This window comes from Barbus barbus (assembly GCF_936440315.1).
Source record: "Barbus barbus genome assembly, chromosome: 33".
NCBI classification, from domain to species: Eukaryota; Metazoa; Chordata; class Actinopteri; order Cypriniformes; family Cyprinidae; genus Barbus; species Barbus barbus.
This window is the reverse complement of record NC_136761.1, coordinates 26,751,821-26,778,364: the sequence shown is the minus strand read 5'-3', so window position 1 is coordinate 26,778,364 and position 26,544 is coordinate 26,751,821. Positions and strand designations below refer to the sequence as shown.

At 38.0% G+C, this 26,544-nt stretch overlaps 1 protein-coding gene across 10 annotated transcripts in view; it reads left to right on the top strand.

Moving 5' to 3' along the window:
- Positions 1-675: 675 nt before the first annotated feature.
- LOC306853697 (mediator of RNA polymerase II transcription subunit 12) overlaps positions 676-26,544 on the top strand; it is a 43,871-nt gene continuing 18,002 nt past the window's right edge. For 6 of the 10 annotated variants that reach the window (XM_079391298.1, XM_079391299.1, XM_079391301.1 and 3 more), the window contains exons 1-27: positions 676-874; positions 1,777-1,881; positions 2,763-2,954; positions 3,096-3,255; positions 3,430-3,605; positions 4,253-4,363; positions 5,539-5,811; positions 5,895-6,041; positions 6,129-6,228; positions 6,980-7,116; positions 7,673-7,804; positions 8,331-8,457; positions 9,197-9,426; positions 9,519-9,578; positions 9,685-9,861; positions 11,226-11,370; positions 12,720-12,838; positions 15,333-15,476; positions 15,700-15,863; positions 17,764-17,895; positions 17,983-18,210; positions 19,292-19,436; positions 22,188-22,308; positions 24,384-24,494; positions 24,599-24,712; positions 25,422-25,585; positions 25,755-25,934. In XM_079391298.1, coding sequence (XP_079247424.1) covers positions 773-874; positions 1,777-1,881; positions 2,763-2,954; positions 3,096-3,255; positions 3,430-3,605; positions 4,253-4,363; positions 5,539-5,811; positions 5,895-6,041; positions 6,129-6,228; positions 6,980-7,116; positions 7,673-7,804; positions 8,331-8,457; positions 9,197-9,426; positions 9,519-9,578; positions 9,685-9,861; positions 11,226-11,370; positions 12,720-12,838; positions 15,333-15,476; positions 15,700-15,863; positions 17,764-17,895; positions 17,983-18,210; positions 19,292-19,436; positions 22,188-22,308; positions 24,384-24,494; positions 24,599-24,712; positions 25,422-25,585; positions 25,755-25,934 — 3,996 coding nt within the window. In that variant the 5' untranslated portion in view covers positions 676-772. The remainder of the gene's footprint in view (positions 875-1,776; positions 1,882-2,762; positions 2,955-3,095; positions 3,256-3,429; positions 3,606-4,252; positions 4,364-5,538; positions 5,812-5,894; positions 6,042-6,128; positions 6,229-6,979; positions 7,117-7,672; positions 7,805-8,330; positions 8,458-9,196; positions 9,427-9,518; positions 9,579-9,684; positions 9,862-11,225; positions 11,371-12,719; positions 12,839-15,332; positions 15,477-15,699; positions 15,864-17,763; positions 17,896-17,982; positions 18,211-19,291; positions 19,437-22,187; positions 22,309-24,383; positions 24,495-24,598; positions 24,713-25,421; positions 25,586-25,754; positions 25,935-26,544) is intronic. The other 4 variants (XM_079391296.1, XM_079391300.1, XM_079391297.1 and 1 more) reach the window with 2 other exon arrangements.

Genomic DNA, 26,544 nt, shown 5'->3' with positions numbered 1-26,544 from the left:
GATCCTTTAGCTGATGTTTTTTTGGAGATCACAAATTCAAGATACCAACTGGAAAGAGACCTTTAAGATCTCCAGATGTTTTTGTATCACACATAAAATTAGGTGACGTTTAAGATTGTGCATCGTATTTATCCTGTAAAACAGGTCATTGCAAAGTTTTGTAAAGACATTGAGTTGAAGTGTGTTTTCTGTAAAGAGGAAGCAGAGTATTGTACATTTATTTTTTTGATTGCATGTATACACAATTATTTTGGTGTGATTTGGCTTTTTGTTAAACAAAATACTAAGATTGAATTGCAAAATTGTTTAATTTTTTTTATGAGCATACTGTTGACTTCAAAATATGGTGAATTTACTCATTATATATGGACAGTTCTTCATAAATGTAAACGGGCAGTGAAAAAAATAGAAATAACAAAGCAAAAAACTGTAAATTATTTTGAAACCTTAAATATATGAATAATTTGTAACAATTTGTACTTGTTATGGGCATGTGAATTTCTTAATGCTTTTCCTATTTTATTATTTTTTATATTATCTTTATATTTTTTATTTTCATGTAATTTATGTCATTGCCCTCGCATGTTCGTTCTTCTAAACATTGCAATAAAAAACCAAAAAATGCATCTATTTGTTGTAGTCAGGGACTTTTATGTTGTCTCGTATTTACCCGTCATTCTCGTCGGAGCGGAAGCAGCGGGTGAAGCAGCGGAGCTCTAGCCGCAGAAGCAGCGCTCAGGATCGGCTACACACCGGCTGACATGCCGCGGGGATGATGGCTGCCTTCGGCATTCTGAGCTACGAAAACAGGCCTCTTAAACGGCCCAGACTCGGTCCCCCGGACGTTTATCCGCAGGACCCGAAGCAAAAAGAGGTTAGACGACTTTCTCTCTTCCTCTGTAGCGAGTTTTAATATTTAAATAGCGAATTAAAGTGTGTTTTTCTGGGCTGTTGAGATCAGGCCCCGCCGTCTGCTAACGGCCAATAACAATGAAACCAACGGCTCGGTTAGCTGGACAGAAAAACAACATTTATGCCTCAAATTATTTCGGTTTTCACCTGTGGTTGTTATTCCAGATGGTTAGAGAGTGGAAAGGGTCATTTTATTTGTGAATCCCAGCTTTAAAAGTGATTTGAGGATCTGTATTTACCGTGCTTTTTATTTAAAGCCCTTTCATCGTTACAGTGCCTTTTAAAAGGGCCTCATAAGAAACCTACAACCCTTATTAATCATTATTTTATGTATTTTAATAAAGCTGTATTACTTGCAAATAAATACTAAAGATGTAAACAATCCCAGTAGCCTGTTAGTACTGTAGTACAGTTGGGATGTGTTTGTTGACAACCCCTTGATTTGATGTGTTTCTCATGGATGCGTTTTAAAACATTTCTGACTATCAGGGGTTCGTAAAGCATTTTGTACATTATCTATTCATGCAAAGAAAAAAATAAATGATGCACATGCCTAAAATGCCTGTTTAGATGGACACAGTCTCAGTTGTCAGCAAACAGAAGCAACAGAAAATACATATGAAAGTAGATTTGAATATCTGTTTCATTATATAGAGTGCATCATGTATTTTTCAGCATTGCATGTTATGATTTAAAATGGCACCTGCAGATTTTGTCTGAATTCAGTGTTTGATGCATTTTGAGAGTTCATTAGGATGAATGAGTGATTAAGTCTCTGGCGGTTGATTAACCCTCCAGCACAATGAAATGAGAATGCATGCATGAATCATTTACTAACTGAAACTATCACTCTCTCATGGTTAGGATGAGTTGACGGCATTGAACGTCAAGCAAGGATTTAACAACCAGCCAGCTGTTTCAGGCGATGAGCATGGCAGCGCTAAAAATGTCAATTTCAACCCTTCAAAGGTAAGATTATCCGTGCAGAGGTTATCTGCATGCATATACTTTATCGGTCAAATCCTCACTCTTTTACAAATTGTCGGAAACACAGAACTTCGTATATTTTTGTCGTCATTGTGGTATCCCACGGAATGAAAAAATGGACCCTTACAGATATTCAATGTCACAGATATTGAAAGTGTTTCATAACTCCAGATTTTTTTTTTTTTTGAGTTGTCTGGTACCCAAAACTATTAATCTTCAGTCAGCCTCAGTCTACTGAGTAAAGCCAGAGAAGAGCAAGATCAGGAGATAATGCAATGATGGTAAAAAATTAGCAGAGTTTATAATCTTATTTGTGCATGTTTCAGTGCTCAGACTTCATCTGACCCGCACAAATCCAACAAGCGTTATTATACCACAAGCAATAGCAGTGGAAAATTACTGCTTCACAACATTGTCCTGTGACGTTAAAAAACTTGTCTCTTACTCGTGAAGACAATTATCCCTGAAAACCACACAATCATAAGACTAAGCAACAATGGGAAATAATATACAAATAAAAAATATAAATTGCTAATTAATGAAACAAGTGTACAGATGGTATAAATGATTATTGTAAATGATTATGTGATTAAATGGAGCCTTAAAATTATTATATGATAATGAATGAATGGATAAATGTAAAACAAGTAAAAGTTCTTAATATCAAATCAAGATCTTAAAGGCAAAGTCAAACCTGAATCTATTTTTAATCTAAATAAATCTTAATCTGACAGGTTTTTAAATTGCCCTTTTATACTATTTGAACTTGTTACTTGCTATGAAAATAACCAAGGAAGCTGGCATGGTGTTATAACTCCCACTAACCTCATTCGTTCACATTCCTGTTACCTTCTGTTTTTCAGATCAGCTCAAACTTCAGCAGCATCATTGCAGAGAAGTTACGCTGCAACACATTTCCAGACACTGGCAAGAGGAAGCCACAGGTCAATCAGAAGGACAACTTCTGGCTCGTCACAGCGCGGTCGCAGAGCTCCATCAACAACTGGTTCACAGACTTAGCCGGGACCAAACCCTTAACTCAGCTCGCTAAAAAGGTTGGCTTTTGCCATGCTGCGGTGTATAAACTCTGAACAGATCCAGAACATGACACAAAAACGTCTAAGCATTACTGCGTTTTACATTACAAGGTCAAATGGTTTTTAATCTTGACTAATTGCTGTGTGTGTGTGCACTAGGTTCCCATCTTCAGCAAGAAAGAGGAAGTGTTTGGCTACCTTGCCAAGTACTCTGTGCCGGTGATGCGATCTGCTTGGATGATTAAAATGACATGTGCGTATCACGCTGCCATAACTGAAACCAAGGTGAAGAAGAGGCATGTCATTGACCCCTGCATAGGTTAGTGTGGTTATTGTGCATCGCTCTATATGCTCGTATAATAATTTGGCTTTACTGAACATGCAGTGCTGTCCTCGTTTAATCTGTGAATGAAGATAAAATGTCCTCTGTTGTCGTGCTGTGTAGTTGGGCTTTGTGCAGCAATGCCTCACTGGTTTTATCTGTCTTCTGCAGAATGGACTCAGATAATTACTAAATACCTGTGGGAGCAGCTGCAGAAGGTGGCAGAGTTTTACAGGCAGTCTCCCAGCCAGGGCTGTGGGTCTCCTCTGCCTGCTCCTCCTGCTGAGGTGGAAACCGCCATGAAACAGTGGGAGTACAACGAGAAACTGGCCATGTTCATGTTTCAGGTAGGCGGTCCAGTTTTACAGATGCAGGGCTGTCAGTTTGTAAGTGAGTGCAACAAAGAAACATGGAACATTTCATCATTTATACACCCTCGTCATTCCAAACCCATAACTTTTGTTTATGTTTGAAACACAAATGCAGATATTTTTACTTCAAATCTTTTTATTGGTATTTTATGTGGCAATGCAGATTGAAATAATGATAACAAGGTAAACAGTAAGATATTTCCTTTATTAACAATCCCACCATTCATATTAACTCGGATGGACAGAAAATCAATATATAAATAATAACAAGTGAAATAAAATACATATAATGAACTAATATGTCAGTAAATGGCCAAAAGAAAACAATAAAAAGGAAAAAATAATTTTCTTCTAAGAGATGACAATGCCAGTTACAGGTGCCTTTAATATAGTCCAAAAAAGGGATACCAAAGATTTATTAAAGGATTTAAGTGAGCCAGAGAAAATTATATTTTTAATATATCTTCGCCGATCTCCCAACTCGATACTATTACTTGTCATGCCATATTAAAGATATGTCATACTGCCCACTGTTACCATTTATAAGTCCTTTATCAAAAGGGGAGTGTTTTTGTGGATGTTGATGGGATTATTTATTGTTTGTATGTGTACATGTGTAACAGGATGGCATGTTAGACAGACATGAGTTCCTCACCTGGGTGCTGGAGTGTTTTGAGAAGATCAGACCTGGAGAGGACGAGCTTCTGCGATTCCTGCTGCCAATCCTGTTACAGGTCAGTTAACGCTGCATGAAGCTGCATGACCTCAGAAGATCAGCACATGCCCTGACCTTTGTGTTTAAATGCATTACATATTTCAACTGAATTTCCACATTGCAAAATTGTTTATTGGGCTGATATTTTAATATCATTGCTATGCTAGTTTATTAATTCTATTGTGATTTTTTTTTATTTATTTTTTTTTTATATATATTTTCTGTTTTCAGTAAAATCTTTTTGCTTTTTATATAGCTTTTTTAATTAAGATTTAGTTTTTCATTTTATTTATTTTAGTACTTAAATATGAGAAATATTGCCTTGGCAACTAGCTGAAATAATATATATATATTTTTAATAAATTAATTATTAATACATTAAATTGATAATTGATTATTAATAAATGTATTTATTTTATTTCAGTTAATGTTTGAGTCATTCCGTGTCAACTTAACCAGGGGTCCCCGGCTCACATTTTTAAGTTTGTTAAAAACAACTCTAGTGAAAGTAATACATAAATGAAGAAAAGAGCCAAAATATGAAATGTCATGGATGTATATTTACGGAGTAATCCAGTAGAAGAGGGTCAAAATGACCATTTTCACCTGAGATTCAGAGCCAAATTACAGGATGGTAAAAATGACTTCAGAAAGATTGTTATTTTAACACAGATATTGGTAGTCTATTAGTAAAATCTGTTGACTTTAGTAATATTTGTTGCATTATGTGCCGATAGTGACAGTTCAAAAATGGGGAAAAAGGATTTCTTGAGTTTTTTTTCTCCAAAGTTTGCATGCCTGTAACTCAAAGACCTCTATTCAAAGATATCCTTTTAGATTTAGGGTCTGAACAAACTTTCCTCTTGGCATCTTCATTTTTAAGGCTCTGTATGGTTCAGTTCCAGAGACACTGGAATCCAAATATGGCTCCAGGATTAAAATGTAAAGCTGTTCACATTTTCAGTGGCCAGAAACCAGATGTGGTTTCAATTTGCATTCATACTTTTTTCTTTTAAAGAAGAATGTCTGAACAACAAATAATTTTGAAACTAGAAATCTACCTCGTTTCCCTGTCAAAACATTAGAATTTCCCAAAGTCAGGGCAGAAAACCCATAAAGAATCGAGTCTGTCTTGACATGATCGTTTTCAGAATGGATTGTGATTATTTTGACCCCTGTCTTTACTTTATTCAGTACTCGGGAGAGTTTGTGCAGTCAGCCTACTTATCTAGACGGCTGGCGTATTTCTGCACACGCCGGCTCAATTTGCTGCTGAGCGATGGCAGTCTCGGACCAGGTCCAGGAGGACACCCGGCCCACGGCATTTCAGCACAGCAAGGGAACGCTCTGCCTCCGACCCCAACCTCCCAGCCTGCAGGGAGCAACCAGCCCCAAACCCCCTTCACAGACTTCTACATCTGCCCCCAGCACAGGCCCGTGGTGTTTGGACTCAGCTGCATGCTGCAGGTAATGGCAAATGCCATGGTTTCTCGGATTCCAGTCATTGAGTGTCTCTTGACACTAGTTTTATTCTGTTTGTCTCTCTGTAGAGTATCGTGTTGTGTTGTCCCAGCGCTCTGGTTTGGCACTACTCTCTGACAGATAGCCGTAATAAGACCGGCTCGCCATTAGATCTCTTGCCAATCGCCCCCTCGAACCTGCCCATGCCGGGGGGCAACAGCAGCTTTAACCAGCAGGTTTGAGTTCTTGATTTGACATGATCTGATCTTCTGGCACTTCATCTGATCACAGCACTTCATCTAAAGGAATGTGATGTTTCTCAGGTTCGTGCCAAGGTGAGGGAGATTGAAGATCAGATCAAAGAGAGAGGACAGGCGGTGGAGTTTCGCTGGTCTTTCGATAAGTGTCAGGAGACAACAGCAGGTGGGCATGAATGAGATCTTCAGCATCTCAAAATTAGGGCTGGGCAATATGACCTAAAATCAAAACCTTGATTAATTGAACTCTTTACCTCGATTATGATTATTGAATGATTATAAAAAAAAAAAAAACATTGAAATAAATTTTTTTGCTCTCATAGTTAATTAAAGGTTTGTACTGTGTATATATACTCAATTATTAAAGGTGGGATTTTTTTTTTCTAATGAAAGAGTGAATTTCTTATCTTTTGTGATTTTAAAATAATCGAAGGAAACAAACTATGGTTATTTGTTGAATATTTCGAACAATTGAAATCAAAGCTTGCTTGAAATTATGTCTTATGAAAAAGTTGCATTTCAGTTTTATTGTAAAACGCAAGTTTCCTTAAAAAATTTTCATTTCACTTTCATTTTTTGCAAACAAAATAAATGGATATGGCCATGTCAAAAGTAGATAATAACCAGCATTTCTTGCAAACAAAATACATTTTAAATATTGTCATGTGAAAAGTAGAAAATAATAACTTGCTGTAAACAAATGTTTTAAATAATGAATGTAAATACAGAGCACTGCTGATTAAGAGAAAGAGCATGGCACCATCTCAGTGATCTTGTCCTGTCATGCTATATGTGCAAGTATTTACTCTAGGTTCTTACTGGCCGTTCACACAGAACACATCGGTCACATGCGGTATTTAAGGGGAAAGTATCCTGGTTAAGCCTGTGTAATATATGATCCGCGGTGTGTCCGATAGGTTTCACCATCAGCCGGGTCCTGCATACGTTGGAGGTTTTGGATAACCACAGCTTTGAGAAGTCTGACTTCAGCAATTCCCTGGATTCACTGTATAACCGGATCTTTGGCTCAGGACAGAGCAAAGATGGACACGAGGTACAGACAGTTGTGCTTTTAATTTGTTGTTATGGGGTTTCACTGATTTTCAGAGGTTTGGGGTCAGTAAGAATTGTTTCCAGCATTGATAATACTAAGAAATGTTTTTGAGCAGCAAAACAGCATAGTATAATGATTTCTGAAGGATCATGTGACACTGAAGACTGGAGTAATGATGCTGATAATTCAACTTTGCATCACAGGAATAAATTATATTTTAATATAAATTTAAATAGAAAACAGTTATTTTAAGTTGTTATAATATTTCACAATTGTACTGTTTTTACTGTGGTTTTTTAAAGAAATAAATGTAGCCTTTGTGAGCATATGAGACTTCAAGAACATAAAAAAAAATCTTACCAACCCCACATTTTTTAATGGTAGCGTACTAATAATGGGCAGTTATTATTATTAGTATTTTAAACAGACACGTAATAAGTGTTGTGATGCTTAGACAGCTCTTCACCAACTTTATTGTAACAATGTAATAACTATGTAATACTAATGATGTAATACCAAGGTGTTTTGTCTGGATCTGATGTGCTGGTAACTGTAGATGAGTCCAGACGACGATGCGGTGGTGACCCTGCTGTGTGAGTGGGCTGTTTCCTGTAAAAGGTCAGGGCCGCACAGAGCCATGGTGGTGGCCAAGCTCCTGGAGAAGAGGCAGACGGAGATTGAGGCAGAGGTGCTGCTGGGAACCATTATTTTCCATTATAAATTACAGCGATAAGCTCAATTGTCATGTTGTCCTATCGTCAGCCTGTGAGGTCGCCGATACACAATATTACCATGCTAATTTATTTAATTATTTATTATGTTTCATTGCCAGCGTAACTCCAGCATAACGATGAAAGCAGCCTAATGTTTTAAATATGCCTAAATTTGTATTTAACATAACAATTTAATAGAAACATTGTAAATGACTAATTATAGTGCTTACATTTCCTCAGTTATTCAAAAAGCAGCTACAGAAAACCAGCAAAGAACATAATCTAGAGCGATTTTATGCTCTTTATAAACACTCCTGTTATAATCAGTGAAGCTATCTGCCCTGTATGATGAATAAATGGACAATAAATAATATTAATAATCTTCTTGCTATCGTCAAAGGCAGCAGCAACCGATACTATCGGCACAACCGTATTATGAATATGGCTTCATTATATCCAGCTGCACAGTTTTCACAGTGATATGTTCCTGTGTGTTTTTAGCGGTGTGGAGAGTCGGAGGTCGTGGATGAGAAGGGCTCTGTGTCCTCAGGGTCTCTGTCTGCTGCCACTCTGCCTGTTTTCCAGGACGTCCTACTGCAGTTCCTGGACACACAAGCTCCTGTGCTCAGTGAGTTCATATTTAAGCATTTGTAGGGTTTTCGCTACATTTTCACAGCTGAAGCTTATGCATTACATTCAGCTCCAGAACAAATACAAAAGGAACAACAACGTCATTTTTTTAATTTGCACAGATTCTATGCCTTGCCTACACACCCTACAATTATTAGTATACTTGAAAAATTTGACTCTTTAAAGAAATAATTTTAACATTAATTTTTGCTGGATACCTGGGATTGGTCGGCAATGAACAGGCAGATAAAGCGGCTAACGAAGCTCTTCAGTTGGAAGTAACATAATGTAATATTCCAGTATCTGATGTAAAACTTATATTGAATATGTACATTAATAATAAGTGGTGAAGGGAATGAATGCAGTGTCCATAGACTGTCCGATTTTAAATACTGAACAATATTTTTACTCAGAAAATGTACTAAAAGACATTTTTAAAAAGGTCTCTCCTGGAATAATTTTTTATCATTGATTAAATGTAAAGATTCTGTATGATTTTTATCAGTAATATTGTTTTTACTTGTATGTTTTTGTATAGTGATTGCTTCTTAAGAAATGTTATATTATTGAAAATGATGTATTGAAATGATACTGTTAATGTTGCGATGAATATAGCCATTGTTGCTCATATGGCGTTAACCATAAAAAAAAGTTCTATTAACCACTTTAGAGATGGATTACGCTTTTAAATGAGGTATAAATGATCTAAATCTTTGTTTCTCTGTGTGTCTGTGAAGCTGAGCCCGGGAACGAGAGCGAGCGAGTGGAGTTCTCCAATCTCGTGCTCCTCTTCTGCGAGCTCATCCGTCACGATGTCTTCTCACACAACATCTACATGTGCACCCTCATCTCCCGTGGTGACCTGGCCTCCGACTCCCATCTGCCCCGCCCACGTTCCCCCAGCGACGAGCCCTCTGACGAATCAGAGCGCAAAGAGCAGGATGCAGGAAGCAGTGTTAAAATGGAGGCAAGTAGCTTTGTTTTTTTTCGGTCACAATTTGGTGGAAAATGATTGGTTGGATGAAGTCACACTTTATTGCTATTATATTTGTTTTTTAGGATACTGGTATGTCCGAGTCAATGGAGATAGATCACAACTCGAGCGCTAACTTTGATGAGGTTGGAGAAAGCATTTCACTACACTTGTCTGTTTTGTAATAGCGATGGTACCTGATGTTTGCTAACTGTGGGCATTGACTGAATGTATTGTCGTCTGAACCTTCAGCAGATGTTTTCTCCTCCAATGCACTGTGAGTCGAAGGGAAGCCCTTCCCCGGAGAAATCTGCCCCGGAGCAGGAGAGCAAAAGCACTGCCAAGGATAAGGGCATGGACCCGGCCTTCCCGCTGGTTTACGAGCAGCCCCGCCACATACAGTATGCCACCCACTTCCCCATTCCTCAGGTGAGCTCGCACAGGACTGATGGGAAATGATGCTTTCACAACATAGATGGATATAGATGTGTTAATAAGGTCACACTATAGTTTGGGGATCAATTCTCACTATTATCCTAATTTGCTGCTTATTAATAGTTAGTAAGGTGGCTGTTAATTAAGGTATTGGGTGGATTAAGGGATGCAAGATGCACTATATTGCCAAAAGTATTGATTAAGCATATAATGATATTCTAGGGAATTGTGTGCTTCTAATTTTATAGCAACAGTTTGGACAGGACCCTTTTCTATTCTAACATGACAGTGTCTCTGTGTATAAGACACGGTTCAGAAAGACATGATTGATTGAGTCAGTGTGGAAGAACTTGACTGGTCTGCAGAAAGTCCTGATCCCAGCTGAACACCTCTGGTGTGACTTTATATGTAGACCTTGAGCCAAAAACTCATCAGCAAACACCAATGACTTGTATAGACACTATAAGGACACAACAAAACTGTGGCAACAAAGATGGAAACATAATTCTTGTATTTCCATCTCTGTTGCAACAGTTTTGGACGTGTCTAAACTGACAGTACCCTTGTGTACAAGTTAAGTTAAAAAAAATTTTCATATATTTATGGTAGGAAATTTACAAAATATCTTAATGGAACATGATCTTTACTTAATATCCTAATGATTTTTGGCATAAAAGAAAAATCAATCATTTTGACCCATGCAATGTATTTTTGGCTATTGCTACAGATATACCCCGGCGACTTAAGACTGGTTTTGTGCTCCAGGGTCACATATTTATAATAGAAAGATACAGCTTTACGATTTTCTCCAAAAAGGCATGTCGAGGGTGGAGCTAAAGAGTCACAAGCACTTGCGCGGTGAGAAATTTGATGCTGTGTCAGCTCCAATAGCCTCTACTGGGCCTTGTTTATAAAAAGCATTCGTCACCAAAATGATGGGAACAAACAAACACACTTGCGAAACTCCGTTGCTACCCTGGAAAGACAAACTGTTCATGTAAGGCTGGGTTCTTTTCCCTCACATCCAAAAACACACTCCTTAGAGACATTCTTCTTGAGCGATCGCTGATGTGTGTGTGCGCTGATGTCATGGAGGGCCATGCTTGAAAAAAAACTTTCTGAAACTTATACGAACCTGGAATGAGTGTATTTGACTCAAATTACTCCATCACACATCCAAAAGGTTTTTTGAAACTTTGGCCATGTTTAGCATGAGAATCCAACTCTTTAAGAGTGTAGATAACTCAGAATGCAAGAATTAGCATTAGACCCCCCCCCTTTAAGAAATCTTACCAATCACAGAGTTTTGAATGGTAGTGTATGTGACTAATATTGTGACTAAATTGGTTGTTGTTCAGGAGGAGAGCGCAAGTCATGAGTGTAACCAGCGTCTGGTGGTTCTCTATGGGGTTGGCAAACAGCGAGATGAAGCTCGCCACGCCATCAAGAAGATCACCAAAGACATCCTGAAGGTTCTCAACCGCAAGAGTACAGCAGAGACAGGTGCGGCAATGAACACAACTCAAACCGACAGATGACTATATTAGTCATTCCTCTGGAAATTTATTTGCAAGTCATTTATTAACCCTTATGTTGCTAGAAACCAGTATGCTGTTATTTTATCTGTCAAACACAAAATTTGACTTATTTGAAGAATCTTTTTTTCTGTCCCTTCAGGATTTTGCAGGATTTTTTTTCTGATTTGTGCGGCCTACAATGACTGATTTTGCTGTGGTTTTTCTGAAAATTTGCAGCAATATTTGCGGCATTACTTGTGGTGTTGTGCTGTAAAAACAAAACACAGACAACATTGTTCTAACATTTTTATTGCCTTTTTGACCTCAAGAACCATTGGGCTCTGTAATTTCTAATAAGAGAATGCTGAAAGAAATGAAAAGAGAAAATTAAGTGTTGTCCGTTTAACCCTATAAAACCATATATAATACCCCAAATTATCAACATGAACAAAACTTCAAAAAATCTCTACAGCATGATAGAAATCATGTTAAAATGTATCATATAATGATACAACAGTGTTTTGAGAAACATTTATTTGTTCATCATGCAGTACTGAATTGCGTACTGTTATAAAAAATTACATTAATCCTGGAGGGACTGTTTTTTGTAGCTTTTTAGCAACCAAACTATTGTTTACTGAGATCTTTACGTTCTCTTTTATTGCTGGTATGTAACACAAATCATTTTGTGCTGCACGGTGACAGTCACAATCAGTCTTGACTGCAGTTGTGAGCTTTAGCTTCACCTTTCAGCTCTGAGTGACACATTTAGATTACGTCTCTCCTCGAGGGCCGAATAGAGACCGTTCATCATTAATGCTCAATTTCATTAGTCTTTTTTTTCCACTCTCATCCATTATTAACAGCCTTTCATAGCACTGAACCTCTGTTGCTGTCATTGAATATTCATAGCTGTAGCCCCATTTCAATGCTAATAGCAATCATGGTCTTATTATATTCAAGCTTAGCTGCTGACTCGGTCAGAAAGAGCAGCCCTCCGTTTGCTTTTACTTTTTAATGGAGGTGTAATTGAACATCCCATTATTTCCCTCGCAGCAGCCTGTGCCTTGGTCTTGGCATTAAACGGCTCAACCCACTGCTAGTACTATTTCAAGCACGACTAAAACACTGATCCGTCACCCCGTGGCAGCTCTGTGCTTTTAATCTGAAAACGTGTTTGACGGAGTGGCCTCAGTGGTTGACTGATGGATGGTGGATGAGGGCACTTTATGCTTTGATAGCGATCTCCGCATTTCGTCTTATTGAAATCCTATTAGGGCTCTCTCATGTGTGCTGTCTATTCATTGATTTTTGTCTTTTGTTCTCTTTCCTCAGGAGGTGAGGAAGGTCAGAAGAGGAAGAGGAGTAAACCTGAGGCTTTTCCCACCGCTGAAGACATATTCTCTAAATTCCAGCACCTCTCACACTTTGACCAGCACCAGGTCACCTCTCAGGTCAGCCTGACGTCCATCAATGAACTGCTGTGACCTGTTGTTATTGTTTATTTCCCCCAAGTTTGTGTCTTAAACCCAATATATACTTATTTTCCTTAAATAGAAGGGTTCACTAGGTAGTGCATATGCATTGATCACGCTCTCAGACAGTGGAGTATATTTCAAAAGAATATATATTATATATTTCAAAAGAATATATAAGAATGTATATTGTATCAAAAGCATTTTTTTCCCCCTCACCCTCTCTCTGACTCTAAATGTGCTGCTGGTCACATTAGCAAAATCTCAGCTGCATTTTGCGGCAAATAAAGGTCTATTCTCAAAAGTGTAACGATGCAATAAGCAATGCTCACACAGAAGTTGTGCTCCAGAATCACAGCATTAAACGGGAAACTAACAGAATCAGTGATGCAGATTCAAATATGATTTAAATGAGGCAAATCCAAATTTCTAAATTGTACTTTCAACCATTTAGCTTTCTTTCTTTTTTCTTTTTTTTGATTCTTTATTAATAACACATTTTAAAAGATGACTATTTTCAATAAAGCCCAAGATCCGCTCAGAGACAGGAAAAAAGATTAAAAAATAATTTTTAAATAAAAAAATCAATCTATGCATTTACATAAAGAATATAAAGTGACAGAAAAGATAAAACTCAAGACCTAAACAAAATACAGATGAGTACATGTATAACTTAAGATCTTAAAAGGTCCAATAAATTCACAAGAAGGTCCACCAATCAGCTTTCTGTTGGTCAGTGTGGCAGATTTGTGTGACCAACTTGAACATGAGCGAAATCTGCTTAGGGAAAAGTTTTATCCTCACATGAAACTCCCAATCTCGTAAGGTGAGTTTACATGGAGCATTGTAATCGGTTTAAAAGTCCAATCCGAACGAAAATGCTCCATATAAACACCTCAATCGGAATCAAAATGCCCAAACCGAATGAAATTGTAATCGGTTTGAGAGGGGTGGGATAAACCTTTCTATAAACCGAACAAAATTAAATAAAATTCTACCATGTAAACGCGTTAAACCGATTACTTTGCGTCTACGTCGTCATGTCAAGAGGTCGGGTCATCAGAATGTGAACGTGATGTCGGCGACGCAGTGCATTCTGTGATCTGGGGACACCAACACTACACTAGAGACTGGGTAGTAGTGAAGGTATAAATTACATTAATTATACAGTTAAAAACACATTAGAATGGAGAACGCTTGCTGTGTTACGGACTATTTGCTCTCATGTCCGGAGTGAAAAACGGATCAGAAATGAAGCGCAATTGTCTGCTTTTCCGCTTAGAGACAACACAATATGATTGTGAAAGTATAGCTCAATGAAAATAAACAACTTGACCAAAATTTGCCTTTGTCATTTGTATTAAATGTATTACGGATTCATAATTTCCAATCTGCTTGAATTTATACGTGCTTACGCCATGAATACTGTAGGAAAACACGTTTGTTATGTGTGATTATAGCTCGCTGTGTTCATAAAGCAACGCTCCTTTGAGTCATTGTTCAGCGTATGATTTCTAAGATCGCGTTCTGGCCATATGTCTGAGCGCTCGAATGAACGCAAAGGATTCAAATATTAACCATTTATTCTAAGCAAATATTAACGTAAATATGGGCGTTTTTTTCCTCTGGTGACTTGTTTTTGTTGTCACTGTAGGCTATTAGCGTATCCTAAAATCGAAAGCATAGGCCCATGTAAACACCATATCGGATTAGATAACGTCTCATGTAAACAGTACACCGAATCTTTCAATCAGAATGATTTTAATCGGAATGACAAAAAAGTGTACATGTAAACGTGGCTATTGATTCCAATTGAAATGACTGGATTTGCCAGCAAAATTTTGTCAAGCTGTGGAAAATGTGACTATGCCTTGACAGCAGTTTTTTTTACTGTGCCTTTAAGAGTTCTGGCTGTCAACGAGCTCTATTAGGATTGCCTAAACTACACTGAAGTATGGATACACTACACAGATGTTAAATTCTGAACCATTTTTAAAATATTAGGCATCATACACTTGCCAACTTTGTAAATGGTTACAGAAGAAAAACTGGGAATCGAACACTGAACAACTGGGGATCGCACAACCAGACTTTCTAATCATTCCAAATGCAACAGAACCATCGCATCGTTGCTAGGAGATGCATGACAATGAAACATTGTATTCTAAAATCATTTCAAAATGTCAAACATGTTTGATCTCCTCCAACTGGATAGAATCATTGTTTGGAGCTAAGAGTTTGTGCCCAACATACACAACATGATTTTCTGCAAAGTTTTGTTGATTCCAACTGCCCAATATCTGCAGACTGGCTCTGAATTTCCATACTGTAAACCTGGGCAACATTTGTATAGTGTATTCAAGCCTGCTGATTTAAATGCACTGTAAATCATGACCGTCTGCAAATCTCATTCGCATTCAGGTGTCATTCAGATGTTTAAATGGGTAATACTGGTGTGTTTGGGTTATCACAGGTGTCCAGGAATGTTCTGGAACAGATCACCAGCTTTGCCTTAGGGATGTCCTACCACCTCCCACTGGTCCAACACATCCAGTTCATCTTTGACCTCATGGAGTATTCGCTCAATATAAGTGGCCTCATTGACTTTGCTATACAGGTATGTCAGCTGATCCCAAAATATCGTCTCTGACTCTCTGTTTGGGGTCTTATGAATGCATTAAAATAGTCTGTAATATGAGTGTAGTAATGATTTCCTCCATTGCTGCTGGCCGATTGGCGGTCTAGATGTTCTCTCGTTTAATATAATGATTGTAGAAGAAATTTAAAGTATTATTGCTTTGTCTATAACTGATTAAATCCGTATGTGTGGTGTCATGTAGCTGCTGAATGAGTTGAGTCTGGTGGAAGCAGAACTCCTGCTGAAGTCCTCCAACCTGGCGGGCAGTTACACTACAGGTCTCTGTCTGTGTATTGTGGCCGTTTTGCGGCGATACCATTCCTGTCTCATCCTCAACCCGGACCAGACCGCACAGGTCTTCGATGGGTACGGCATATTCATGTCCACCACTCGATGGGATATTGCTATCACATATTTTTTTTGGAATGACGTTAAAGGATAAGTTCACTTCCAGAATAAACATTTCCTGATAATTTACTCCCCACCCCATGTCATCCAAGATGTTCATGTCTTTCTTCAGTCGCAAAGAAATTAAGGTTTTTGGGGAAAACATTCCAGGATTTTTCTCCATATAGTGGACTTCTCTGGTGGTCAACGATCTGAAGGTCCAAATTGCAGTCAGTGCAGCTTCAAAGGGCTCTACATGATACCAGCCAAGGAATAAGGGTCTTATCTAGCGAAACAATTGGTCATTTTCTTAAAATAAATATTTATACACTTTTAAACCACAAATGCTCGGCTAGCATTGGCTCTGCAATGTGTGTCTTTATTAGGTGATGTTGGAAAGGTCTGGTGTGATGAGACCTTTCCAACAGGATTACGTAATGTGTGATGACGCACATTGTAGAGCTAAAGTAAACGGAGGATTTGTGGTTAAAAAGTGTATAAATATATATATTTTTAAGAAAATGACCGATCGTTTCGCTAGACAAGACCCTTATTCCTCAGCTGGGATCGTGTAGATTTGAAGCTGCATTGACTGCAATTTGGACCTTCAAATCGTTGACCACCATAAAGTCCACTTAGGGCTGGGCGATATGGCCAAAAAAATGATCGCAATAATCAGTCAAATCAGTCGATATCGATAATTATCACGATAAATGTCAAATCTTTTTTTCTTTAAAGTTTAAAGCCAGAATTTTGCTCAATTTGCTAATTTTCCGTACCAAAATAAATATCTAAATAGAAAAATTAATTTCTTAGTTTCTGCATGTTCTAATGAGTTTCAAATCAAGAAACAGGTTTGGGTTGCCTGATAATATTGATAATAATAATAATAATATCACTTTTTTTTGTCTCTTAGAAAGGCACATTTGATAGTAGCTTGAGTTCGGATGCAGAGGTAAATTTTTGTTCCTTTTTAAAATCAGTAACATCTGTAAGAATTGTACATTATTTTATAATTATTTAAGGTTAAATTTATTCTGACCAAGTTTTTTAATTAAGCATATGATCTCTCATAGTAGCATACATTTAAATCATGCTAAACGCAATTAAAACCACACACATAGCACCTCAATACCATGATAAAAAAATATAACTGTTGTTTTTAGGTAGCCTATTTGTATGAAAAACAGTAGTCTAAAAACATTCTGTATAAATGCACACATGCTATAGCTTAATCACATACATACACTAGAATTATATACATTACTCCTGTAATAAAATTCAATGTGAATATCCCACATTTCTATCCCACAGTGAGTATTACTACAGTAAATCCATGGTAAATGACGGCAATGTGTAGATTGAAAAGCCTTCTGACTGTCTCGCTGCATACTGTGTTTCTCCTGTTTGGCTACAAACTAGTTTAAATCACAGAGTCATTTGTGTTCATCACTGAATTCAAGTGCTTCACACTGGATCTCACGACTCTGGTTAGTGCTCGCGTGACCGAGTAAACACATCTGCTCTAGTGGGTTTGCGCCGCGCAGCAGTTTGAACTTTGATCCGAGCGGATAAATGGTCCGTGTGGCTCGATTCAAATGAGGCGCGCTGTTTCGTTCAGCTTTTGGTGCATAAACAGTACATCGAGCATTTATCAAACACTTCATATATTTTCATTATATCACGATAATTATCGTTATCGAATTATCGCCCAGAATGTTTTAATCAAAAACCTTAATTTCTTTGCGACTGAAGAAAAAAAGGCATGAAATCTTGGATGACATGGGGGTGAGTAAATTATCAGGAACTTTTTTTATTCTGGAAGTGAACTTATCCTTTAAGCTGGACAATATTGAATATATCGCATCATTCTTGGCAGGCTGCGGATTGTAGTCAAGTCTGGCGTGAATCCTGCAGACTGTTCCTCAGCTGAACGCTGTATCCTGGCCTATCTCTACGACCTCTATACCTCCTGCAGTCACCTGAAGAGCAAGTTTGGAGAGATTTTCAGGTGAGAGCAACAATCCATGCTGCTTTGTAAGTATTTCCTCATATTCCTGGTCTCTAATGGTGTCTGGTTTTGTGTGAATTCCCACAGTGAGTTCTGCTCAAAGGTGAAGAATTCCATCTACTATAACATCGACCCATCAGACTCCAACATGCTGTGGGATCAGATGTTCATGATCGACGCCATCGCTAATCCTACCGCACACAACCTCAACCACTCTATGGTGGGAAAGATCCTCAATGACAGCCCAGCCAACCGATACAGCTTCGTATGTAACGTGCTTATGGATGTGTGTGTGGACCACCGTGATCCCGAGAGGTTGGCATCTGATTCGGTTGATTTATGTTTAAAATGATTAAAAACATTTTATAATTTGGAAAAAAAAGCTGAAAAAAATGCAAGTGTTAGATGAAAAATGAAATGAAAATTGGAAATCGTCAAACAAACTGAAAATAAAACTTAAAAAATAAATTAAACCCAAATAGTAATATTAATAAACAATAAAATTGACAAAAGCACATTAAAAAAATTAAAAAGAAAACTGAAAATGCAAAACATATTATAAAAACATAATATAACTATACTAATCTAAATAACTAAAAATAAAAGTGAATTCAGAATATTAATAGAAAGTAATATTTAAATCATATTTATTAAATATTATATAATATATAAATATTATGTTGTATTATAAGTGAAAATATTAATTATATAAATAAAATAATACTGGTTTTGAAAAACAAGCCTTTAATTTTTTCTTTTTAAACCGCAATATGAGAAAACAGACCAGTGTTCAGTTAATAATTATCAGTTAAGCAGTAATAATCAATATTCCAGTTACTTAGTTATGGTAGCTATTAACAGTCAAAGATCATTTTATGTTTTTTTTTTTTTTTTTTTTACCATTTTACTACCAAAGTTTAAATTGTAGAATAGAGTAACATCTGTCTTTAACACTTCAAGACAAAAATGGTCTATTTAGACCAGGGCTGTCCAAACTCGGTCCTGGAGGGCCGGTGTCCTGCAGAGTTTAGCTCCAAGCCTAATTAAACACACCTGAAGCAGCTAATCAAGCTCTTATAGGCATACTCCCATCTTCCCTGCAGGTGTGTTGAGGCAAGTTGGAGCTAAACTCTGCAGGGGACCGGCCCTCCAGGACAAAGTTTGGACAGCCCTGATTTAGACTTTAGGAAACTTCATGGCCAAATAAAATGGATAATTGAAATTATTAAAATGTGCTGCTATCATAAAAACAACCAAGGTAATTTATATAAACACTGCCCTGAGTCCTGTCGCATTATTCTCTGTAAGCATCTTCAGTAATAGCAGAACAGCTGCATGGCATCTGTAGCTGCGCCTGCTCTCCTGCGGTTAGTAAATGCTGTGTGGTTTGTTTCAGGGTGAATGATATTGGTATCCTATGCGCGGAGCTGACGGCGTACTGTCGCTCTCTCAGCGCTGAGTGGTTGGGAGTGCTCAAGGCTCTCTGCTGCTCTTCCAACAACGGCAACTGTGGCTTCAATGATCTGCTCTGCAACGTTGACGTGAGTCAGCTTTCATCTGCTGCTTTGACTGCTAATATGTTGTAGCCATGTGATCTCATTTTAAGCATATTTGTGCTGACTAAACCTTGAAGGCATAGTACACCCAAAAATAAAAATGTGCTGTTAATTTATTCACCCTCAGGCCATCCAAGATGTATCTGACCTCTTTCTTCAGTAGAGAACAGAAAAGAAGATAACTTAAACCGTGGTCCTTGGTGATTTATAAAATACTGATTTATAAGTCAGCGGCTCCCTGATTTTGAGAATAAAAGCATATCAGGAAACACAAAATTTATAGCTGTGTCTCCTGATGATATTGAAGTCTTATGAAGTGAAACGATCGGTCTGTGCAAGAAACTGAATTATTTACAGCATTATTACCTGTAATCCAGAGCCTCTAATTATTATTGCAAGAATCAAAAGCAAGAAATCATATGGTTTTATTGAACAAAACTGTTAAAATACAATGTATTATAAGAGCTAATGTAGATTACGCATAACAACAAAGGCCTGCTGGGGGCGCCGATGGTCCGATGATTATTTTTACACATTACTGCGCGATCTAATACTTGTTTAATATTGACCACGCACCATTTAATTCAAATTTCCTCTTAATCTTATATATATATATATAATATATCATGCAGCCTTGGAAAATAGTCTAATAATGTGTTTTATGGATTCTCGTCTGTGAAATTTACCACTTCCGGTATTTTGTCGGTTAGTCGACGCGAGCAAAATGAAGTCGACAATTTTTAAAAATCGATGAATCGCGACTGCCCTAGATACAACCACGATCAGATGATAGAAGCAGGTCATTTGTAACTCTAATGAGAGCAGTCTCAGTACTATGATACGGTCTAAATCCTGACTGGAATTCCTCACAGATACCATTTTTCTCTAACAAGGAATATAATTGTGAGGATACTACCTTTTCTAGTATCTTTGACAGAAAAGGGAGATTTGAGATCGGCCTGTAATTAACTAGATCTTTGGGGTCATGTTGTGTTTTTTTTAATGAGAGGCTTAATAACAGCCAATTTGAAGGTTTTGGGGACATATCCTAATGACAATGATGAATAATTAATAGCCAAAAGAGGATCTATGACATCTGGAAGCAGCTCTTTTAGTAGTTTAGATGGAATAGGGTCTAACATACATGTTGTTGGTTTAGATGATTTAACAAGTTTATACAATTCTTATACAATTCTTGTACAATTTGTGAGAGAAGTGTGAGGGGAGCTGTGTGGTGACACTGCTTGTGCACTTTTTCTCACTGTATTCCTCTCTGAAATCAAGGAGACGCTGAGGGCTCTTACCGCCAAAGCCGGGGCTTAATAAGAGGCCTGATGAATAGATGCAGAAAAACGATCCATTTGATGCTAAAGCACATGTGTTTCGCACATGCAGAGACAACTAGTCCTTTTCCTGGTCCGACGCATTAGAGGTGCTGGCCATTCAATACTGAGGCGAGCGACCGCTCGCTCATAAAACTCGAGCAGGACCGATGGGGCAGAGCCGCAGAAGCATTAGCCCTGTAGAGAAGGCCTTTATTGTCCGCGTCCCCCGGAGCCAGGTGGCCCGTCAATAAAATGGGGATCGGCCGGCAAAATATCCCTGTGTGTCGGCCACCTTGAACCTCCGACGAAGGAGCACGATTATTATTTATATATTTATTTAAATCAATGGCTTCCTGAACGTGTTGAAGACCAATGCAAACAATGCAAAAAAGGGAATGGGGATCTCTAACGGCGATGAGGGCGCCGCACGCGGCCGGGCAGGCTCGTCGCAAGTTGTCCACGGTGGTAACCGGACTCGGTTAGGAAAGCGCCAATAACAACGGACAATGGAAAAGGACAGGTAAGAGGCGGGCAGCCTAGTAATAGTGCGAGCGTGGGTGGCTTGCAGAATAAAAACAGCTGACCTGGTAAATTGACAATCATGCCTGGCGGAGGCTGATGCAGAGATGTGTCCTCCTGTAGACGGTTAAGTGAAGTCAAAACAAACGAGCTGTGAGTAAAAATTCAGAAGTCGCGAGAAGCGAATTTCAACTGAGGAAAGGTAGCGCGTCTGTCTGTCAAGCCAGACTTGGTGCAATTGGATGCTTCTGCAGAGGTCAGGTGCGGATGCCCGTCCCATAGGTGGATCTCGAACACGAGATGATGAAAGAGAACTTTGTAACTACATATCAACTAGCAGTCATTAGAGTATTAGTAGACTGTCTGCTTAATATTTTCTAACACTTTATTTATGATGGGTCCACAACATACTGACTATGAGAAACTTTGCAAGTATATCTTTCCTGTAGCTCAAATAGTAGAGCATGGCACTAGCAACGCCAAGGTAATGGGTTCGATTCCCAGGGAAAGCAAGAGCTGATAAAATGTAAAAACTGTAACTTGAATGCAATGTAAGTCGCTTTGGATAAAAGCGTCTGCTAAATGCATAAATGTAAATTATATCTCAACTTATTCTACTAACCCTAAACCTAACAGTCTACTCTGAGAGTTAGTAGACATGTAGTTGCAAATTGATGAGAGTTAGTTGACATGTTGTTGCAAAGTTACTTACAGTTAATAGAATGTCTAAAGTGGACTATCAAAATAAAGTGTAACCACGCAGTCACCTACATCTTATATGGCCTGATTGTGAGTAAATTACCAGCAAATTTTAATTTTAGGGTAAACTATCCCTTTAAATAACTGTACTAGATATTCCTGGTGGTAATTGAATGCGTTTTCTCTTTGGCAGGTGAGTGATCTGTCTTTCCATGACTCGCTGGCGACATTCGTTGCCATCCTGATAGCTCGGCAGTGTTTGTTACTGGAGGATCTGGTGCGCTGTGTGGCCATTCCCTCCCTCCTGAATGCAGGTATGGCTCTTTCAGTTGATGTCCAATAGTTTTCTACAACTACCTGCCATACAGACACACAGTCACTGCATACCTCGCTCTTTGAGGTGCAGTCGTTCAGTTTTCACACTTACCTAAGAGAGTTCAGAGAAATCAGAGAGATGTCAGCACTAACTTGCCAGCCTGTTTAAAGTCTCCACATTTCACACCGGGCAGCTCCATCTTTAGCCACACTGGTGTGTGTCCTGCGGTCAGAGAGCTGATTCTGCCGCCCACAGTCTCTCTCTCTGTCTCTGATTGGCTCTGTGTACAAGGAGCTATTCAGGGCAGCAGTGAAAGACTGGTAGATGCTGTTCAGAAGTGTATATTTAGAGAAGGAGCATGACATGCTGTGTAAATGTTGGGAAAATATACTTTGTCATTAATACGGTTATATTCCTTTTTATGTCTCTTTTTAAAAATCAGCTTATTTAATCAGGGACAATACACATTAGTAATACATAAAGTCGTTATAAAATGTGCCAGATTTAGACGGGGTGTATCATTTTCATCTGTAGTCCCAGGGCAAGTTCATGTTGAAAAAAAAATTATAATACTTTACTTAAAGTCTTTGTATACAATGCATTATAAAAGTAGTTTTAATGCATTAATTATGCCGTGTAATGCACATTATAATATGTTGTATGATCATGAATAATTGTAACCACAGTTGTTATACATTATAATATTTAGCAATTTGTTGTTAGAAAGGATAATACATTAAAATGCATGGCAGTCAAACATTCAAATAATATAATGCATTTTAACTTTGGTTACAATTATTTATGAAAATATATAATGCATTACAAGCTGCATTATGAATACTTTTATAATGCATTGTACATAAAGGCCTTACCAAGTGTTACCAAGAAATCAATACATAAATGCCAAATTTAAATTCTAAACTCCCTATGAAAATGTTCACAATTTGGATTTGACAGCAACCTTTTTTTAATTTATTTTATTTTAGAGAATCCACAATAACTATTTATATTCTGGTGGGATTCTGTTCCATTCAAGGGTTCCTCTAAAGCAAGTGATAATTTAATAATCTCATTGAAATATTGCAATCACACCAACTCTTGTGTTCCTGTTATTTGATAAAAAAAAATTTAATTTGACTTGAAATTTTCATTTACTCAACTCTCATGTTGTTCCAAACTCGTTCTCACAATGGAGCTGCTGAACTTCAAGATTGGCAAAATTCATAAATATAGTCCATATAACTTGTGTGCTACCTTTCAAGTCTTCTGAAACCATCCGATAACTGTGCAAGAATTTAAAGGCATGGTTCACTCAAAAATAAAAAAAATATTTTACTCATTTACTCTATTCATTTACTCGCCCTCACGTCATTTTAAAGACTTTTATACATCTTTCAAACCCAAATGAAGGTATTTTCAATATTCTCAAATCATTTTTGTCCAACCATCGAATGTTTATGCAACCAAATTTTTGAAAAAAATTCATAAAGACATTGTGAGAGGAATCCACTTTATATGATGAACAGATTTAATTTAGTCTTTTATTCAGATATAAACATTAATCAGTACACACTCTCACACACACATTGAGCTTCCATTTATCATTTTTGATGAGCTCTAACTTGCTTGACGTGCTCGAATCAAAGAGGTTTGTTCTCATCACAAAGGCTTGAGGTTCCATTTACTGTATTTGATTAGCTCTATCTGTCTACCTTCTGTGTGCATTTTTTTCAACATTTGTGTCATTTGGCTTGGAACAACATGAGTCAATTCATGAGCAATTCATGACAACATGTTTGTTTGGTTGAACCAACACCTTAAATCAAGTTTGAAGATCCTTCTGGGAACTTCAAAGGATTCTTTTGCCCGGGTGTTTATTTATCCTGCTCGTTTGAGTCACAGGTGGTCTGTCTGTCTGGCAGGATGCAGTATTGTGTTCGGCTCATTCTGTTTGTACTGCGTTGATGCAGCTGTGTGCCAGAAATGATGGGGTCATATTCTGAGACCAGTGGCTTTTTATGGAAGACGCTGGTTGTGACATGTTCGTGTGTGTGTGTGTGTGTGTGTATTCAGCATGTAGTGAGCAGGATTCTGAATCTGGAGCCAGACTGACATGTAGGATCCTGCTTCATCTGTTCAGAACCCCACAGCGCAACCCCTGTCCTCAGGACGGCACCAAATCAGGTAACAGCTCCCTCCAAATAAAGTACATCAAACTCTTTTACACATCCCGCCTGAACCACTCCAGACCGTAACTATAAACCTGAGAATAATATTTGTGTCCACAGACAAATCCACAGTGGGCATCAGATCGTCCTGCGACCGACATCTACTGGCTGCTTCTCAGAACAGCATTGTGGTGGGAGCCGTGTTTGCTGTGTTAAAGGCTGTTTTCATGCTGGGTGAGACTTTGGGTACTTTTCTGTTGTGCATTCACATTTTAGCCAGTCAAACAGGTGATTAAAGAAATAGTTCCCTGAAAAAATTTAATTTGATAAAGGATTAGTGAATTTTAGATTTTAAAGGATTTTAGATTTTAAAGGATTAGTGAATTTTAGACTAGTTTGTTTCTTCATCAGATTTGGAGAAATGTAGCATCACATCATTTGCTCACCAATGGATGCTCTGCAGTGAATGGGTGCCGTCAGAATGAGAGCCCAAACAGTTTATAAAAACCTCACAATAATTCACACCACTCCAGTCCATCAGTTAATGACTTGTGACGCAAAAAGCTTTTGTAGCTTCAAACTGTTGTTTCCAGCAAGTCCATAATCAATAATACTGCTTTCTCCAGTGAAAAAGTTGTCTCATCTGAGCCAGGAGATAAATATGCACAGATCATGCACCATAATGCATGATAAATACTTATTTTCCACCATAATTTGCAAATAAATTCTTAAAAAATCAGACAATGTGATTTCCTGGATTCTTTCCCCCCATTCTGTCTCTCATAGATGAAGTGTACCTATGATGAAAATTACAGGCCTCTCTCATCTTTTTAAGTGGGAGAACATGCACAATTGGTGGCTGACTAAATACTTTTTTGCCCAACTGTAGGTTTATGCATTCAGAATTGATTGGTCCTTAAAAACTGTGACTTTATTTCTCCAGGAGATGCTGAGCTGAAGGGTTCAGGCTTCTCCCACTCTGCTGGATTGGACGACATCGGAGAGGATGACATGGGGTCCAAAAAATCCGGAGGACGTAATGTCTCGATTGAAACGGCCAGTCTGGTGGTTTACGCCAAGTATGTGCTGAAGAGCATCTGCCAACAGGTGATTGTTTTAAGTGGATCATATTCTCATCCTTGGAGGAATTTATCTGTTATAATCCATAGTGTAATATCAGTATAGACTAAAGTTGTCTGGAAAGTTTTTCTGTAGAAAAATGTAACCCTTTTCTTCGTTTAAGATTGAATTTTTCTGAATTTTCTCTCTTGTTCAGGAGTGGGTGGGTGAGCGGTGTCTGAAGTCTCTGTCGGAGGACAGCAGTGCTCTGCAGGATCCGGTGCTGGTGAACATCCAGGCTCAGCGGTTACTGCAGCTCATCTGTTACCCACACAGGCAGCTGGACAGCGAGGAGGGCGAGAATCCTCAGAGACAGCGCATCAAACGCATCCTGCAGGTCACACGCTCTCACATGACCCCATCAGAACATCTGCTCTTGAGTTGACCGAGCTTTTTATAGTAGTATAGAGTTCATTTTTAGATTTCTACATTACATATAAACTATTAGTTTAAATAAATTTAAATATTTATGTAGTACAATGTTTCCCATTAATTACCTCGACCATGGCGGCCTAATCTGTCCCACCACAGTTTCATACTGAACCAGTATAATAACAAAAGACCTCTAACATTGTGTTTTGTGCTGTTGCTTTGGCAAAGTATCTATCATTTAATTAAGAAGGCTGTATATTCTAATCTGTCTCAGAGCAGCTCGGTTCACAGTAAATGCATGTGCTGTGATATTTAAATTAAATTTTATTATTGTATTTAAATGGTTTGGCTTCCTAAAAATAGCAGTGTGAACGTGATGTGGACTGACACACTGTCACAACAAAAAAAAGAGGTTTTTAGTCCACTTTAAAGTACTGCAACAAAGCACTAAAAACTTTTAGATGGTTTGGTGTCCACCCACCATAGTCTCACAGAATCCTGGGAAAACACTGCAATATACTATATTTATATGCAATTAGGGAGTTCTGAAAAGCTGTTTGAAAACAGCCATTGAT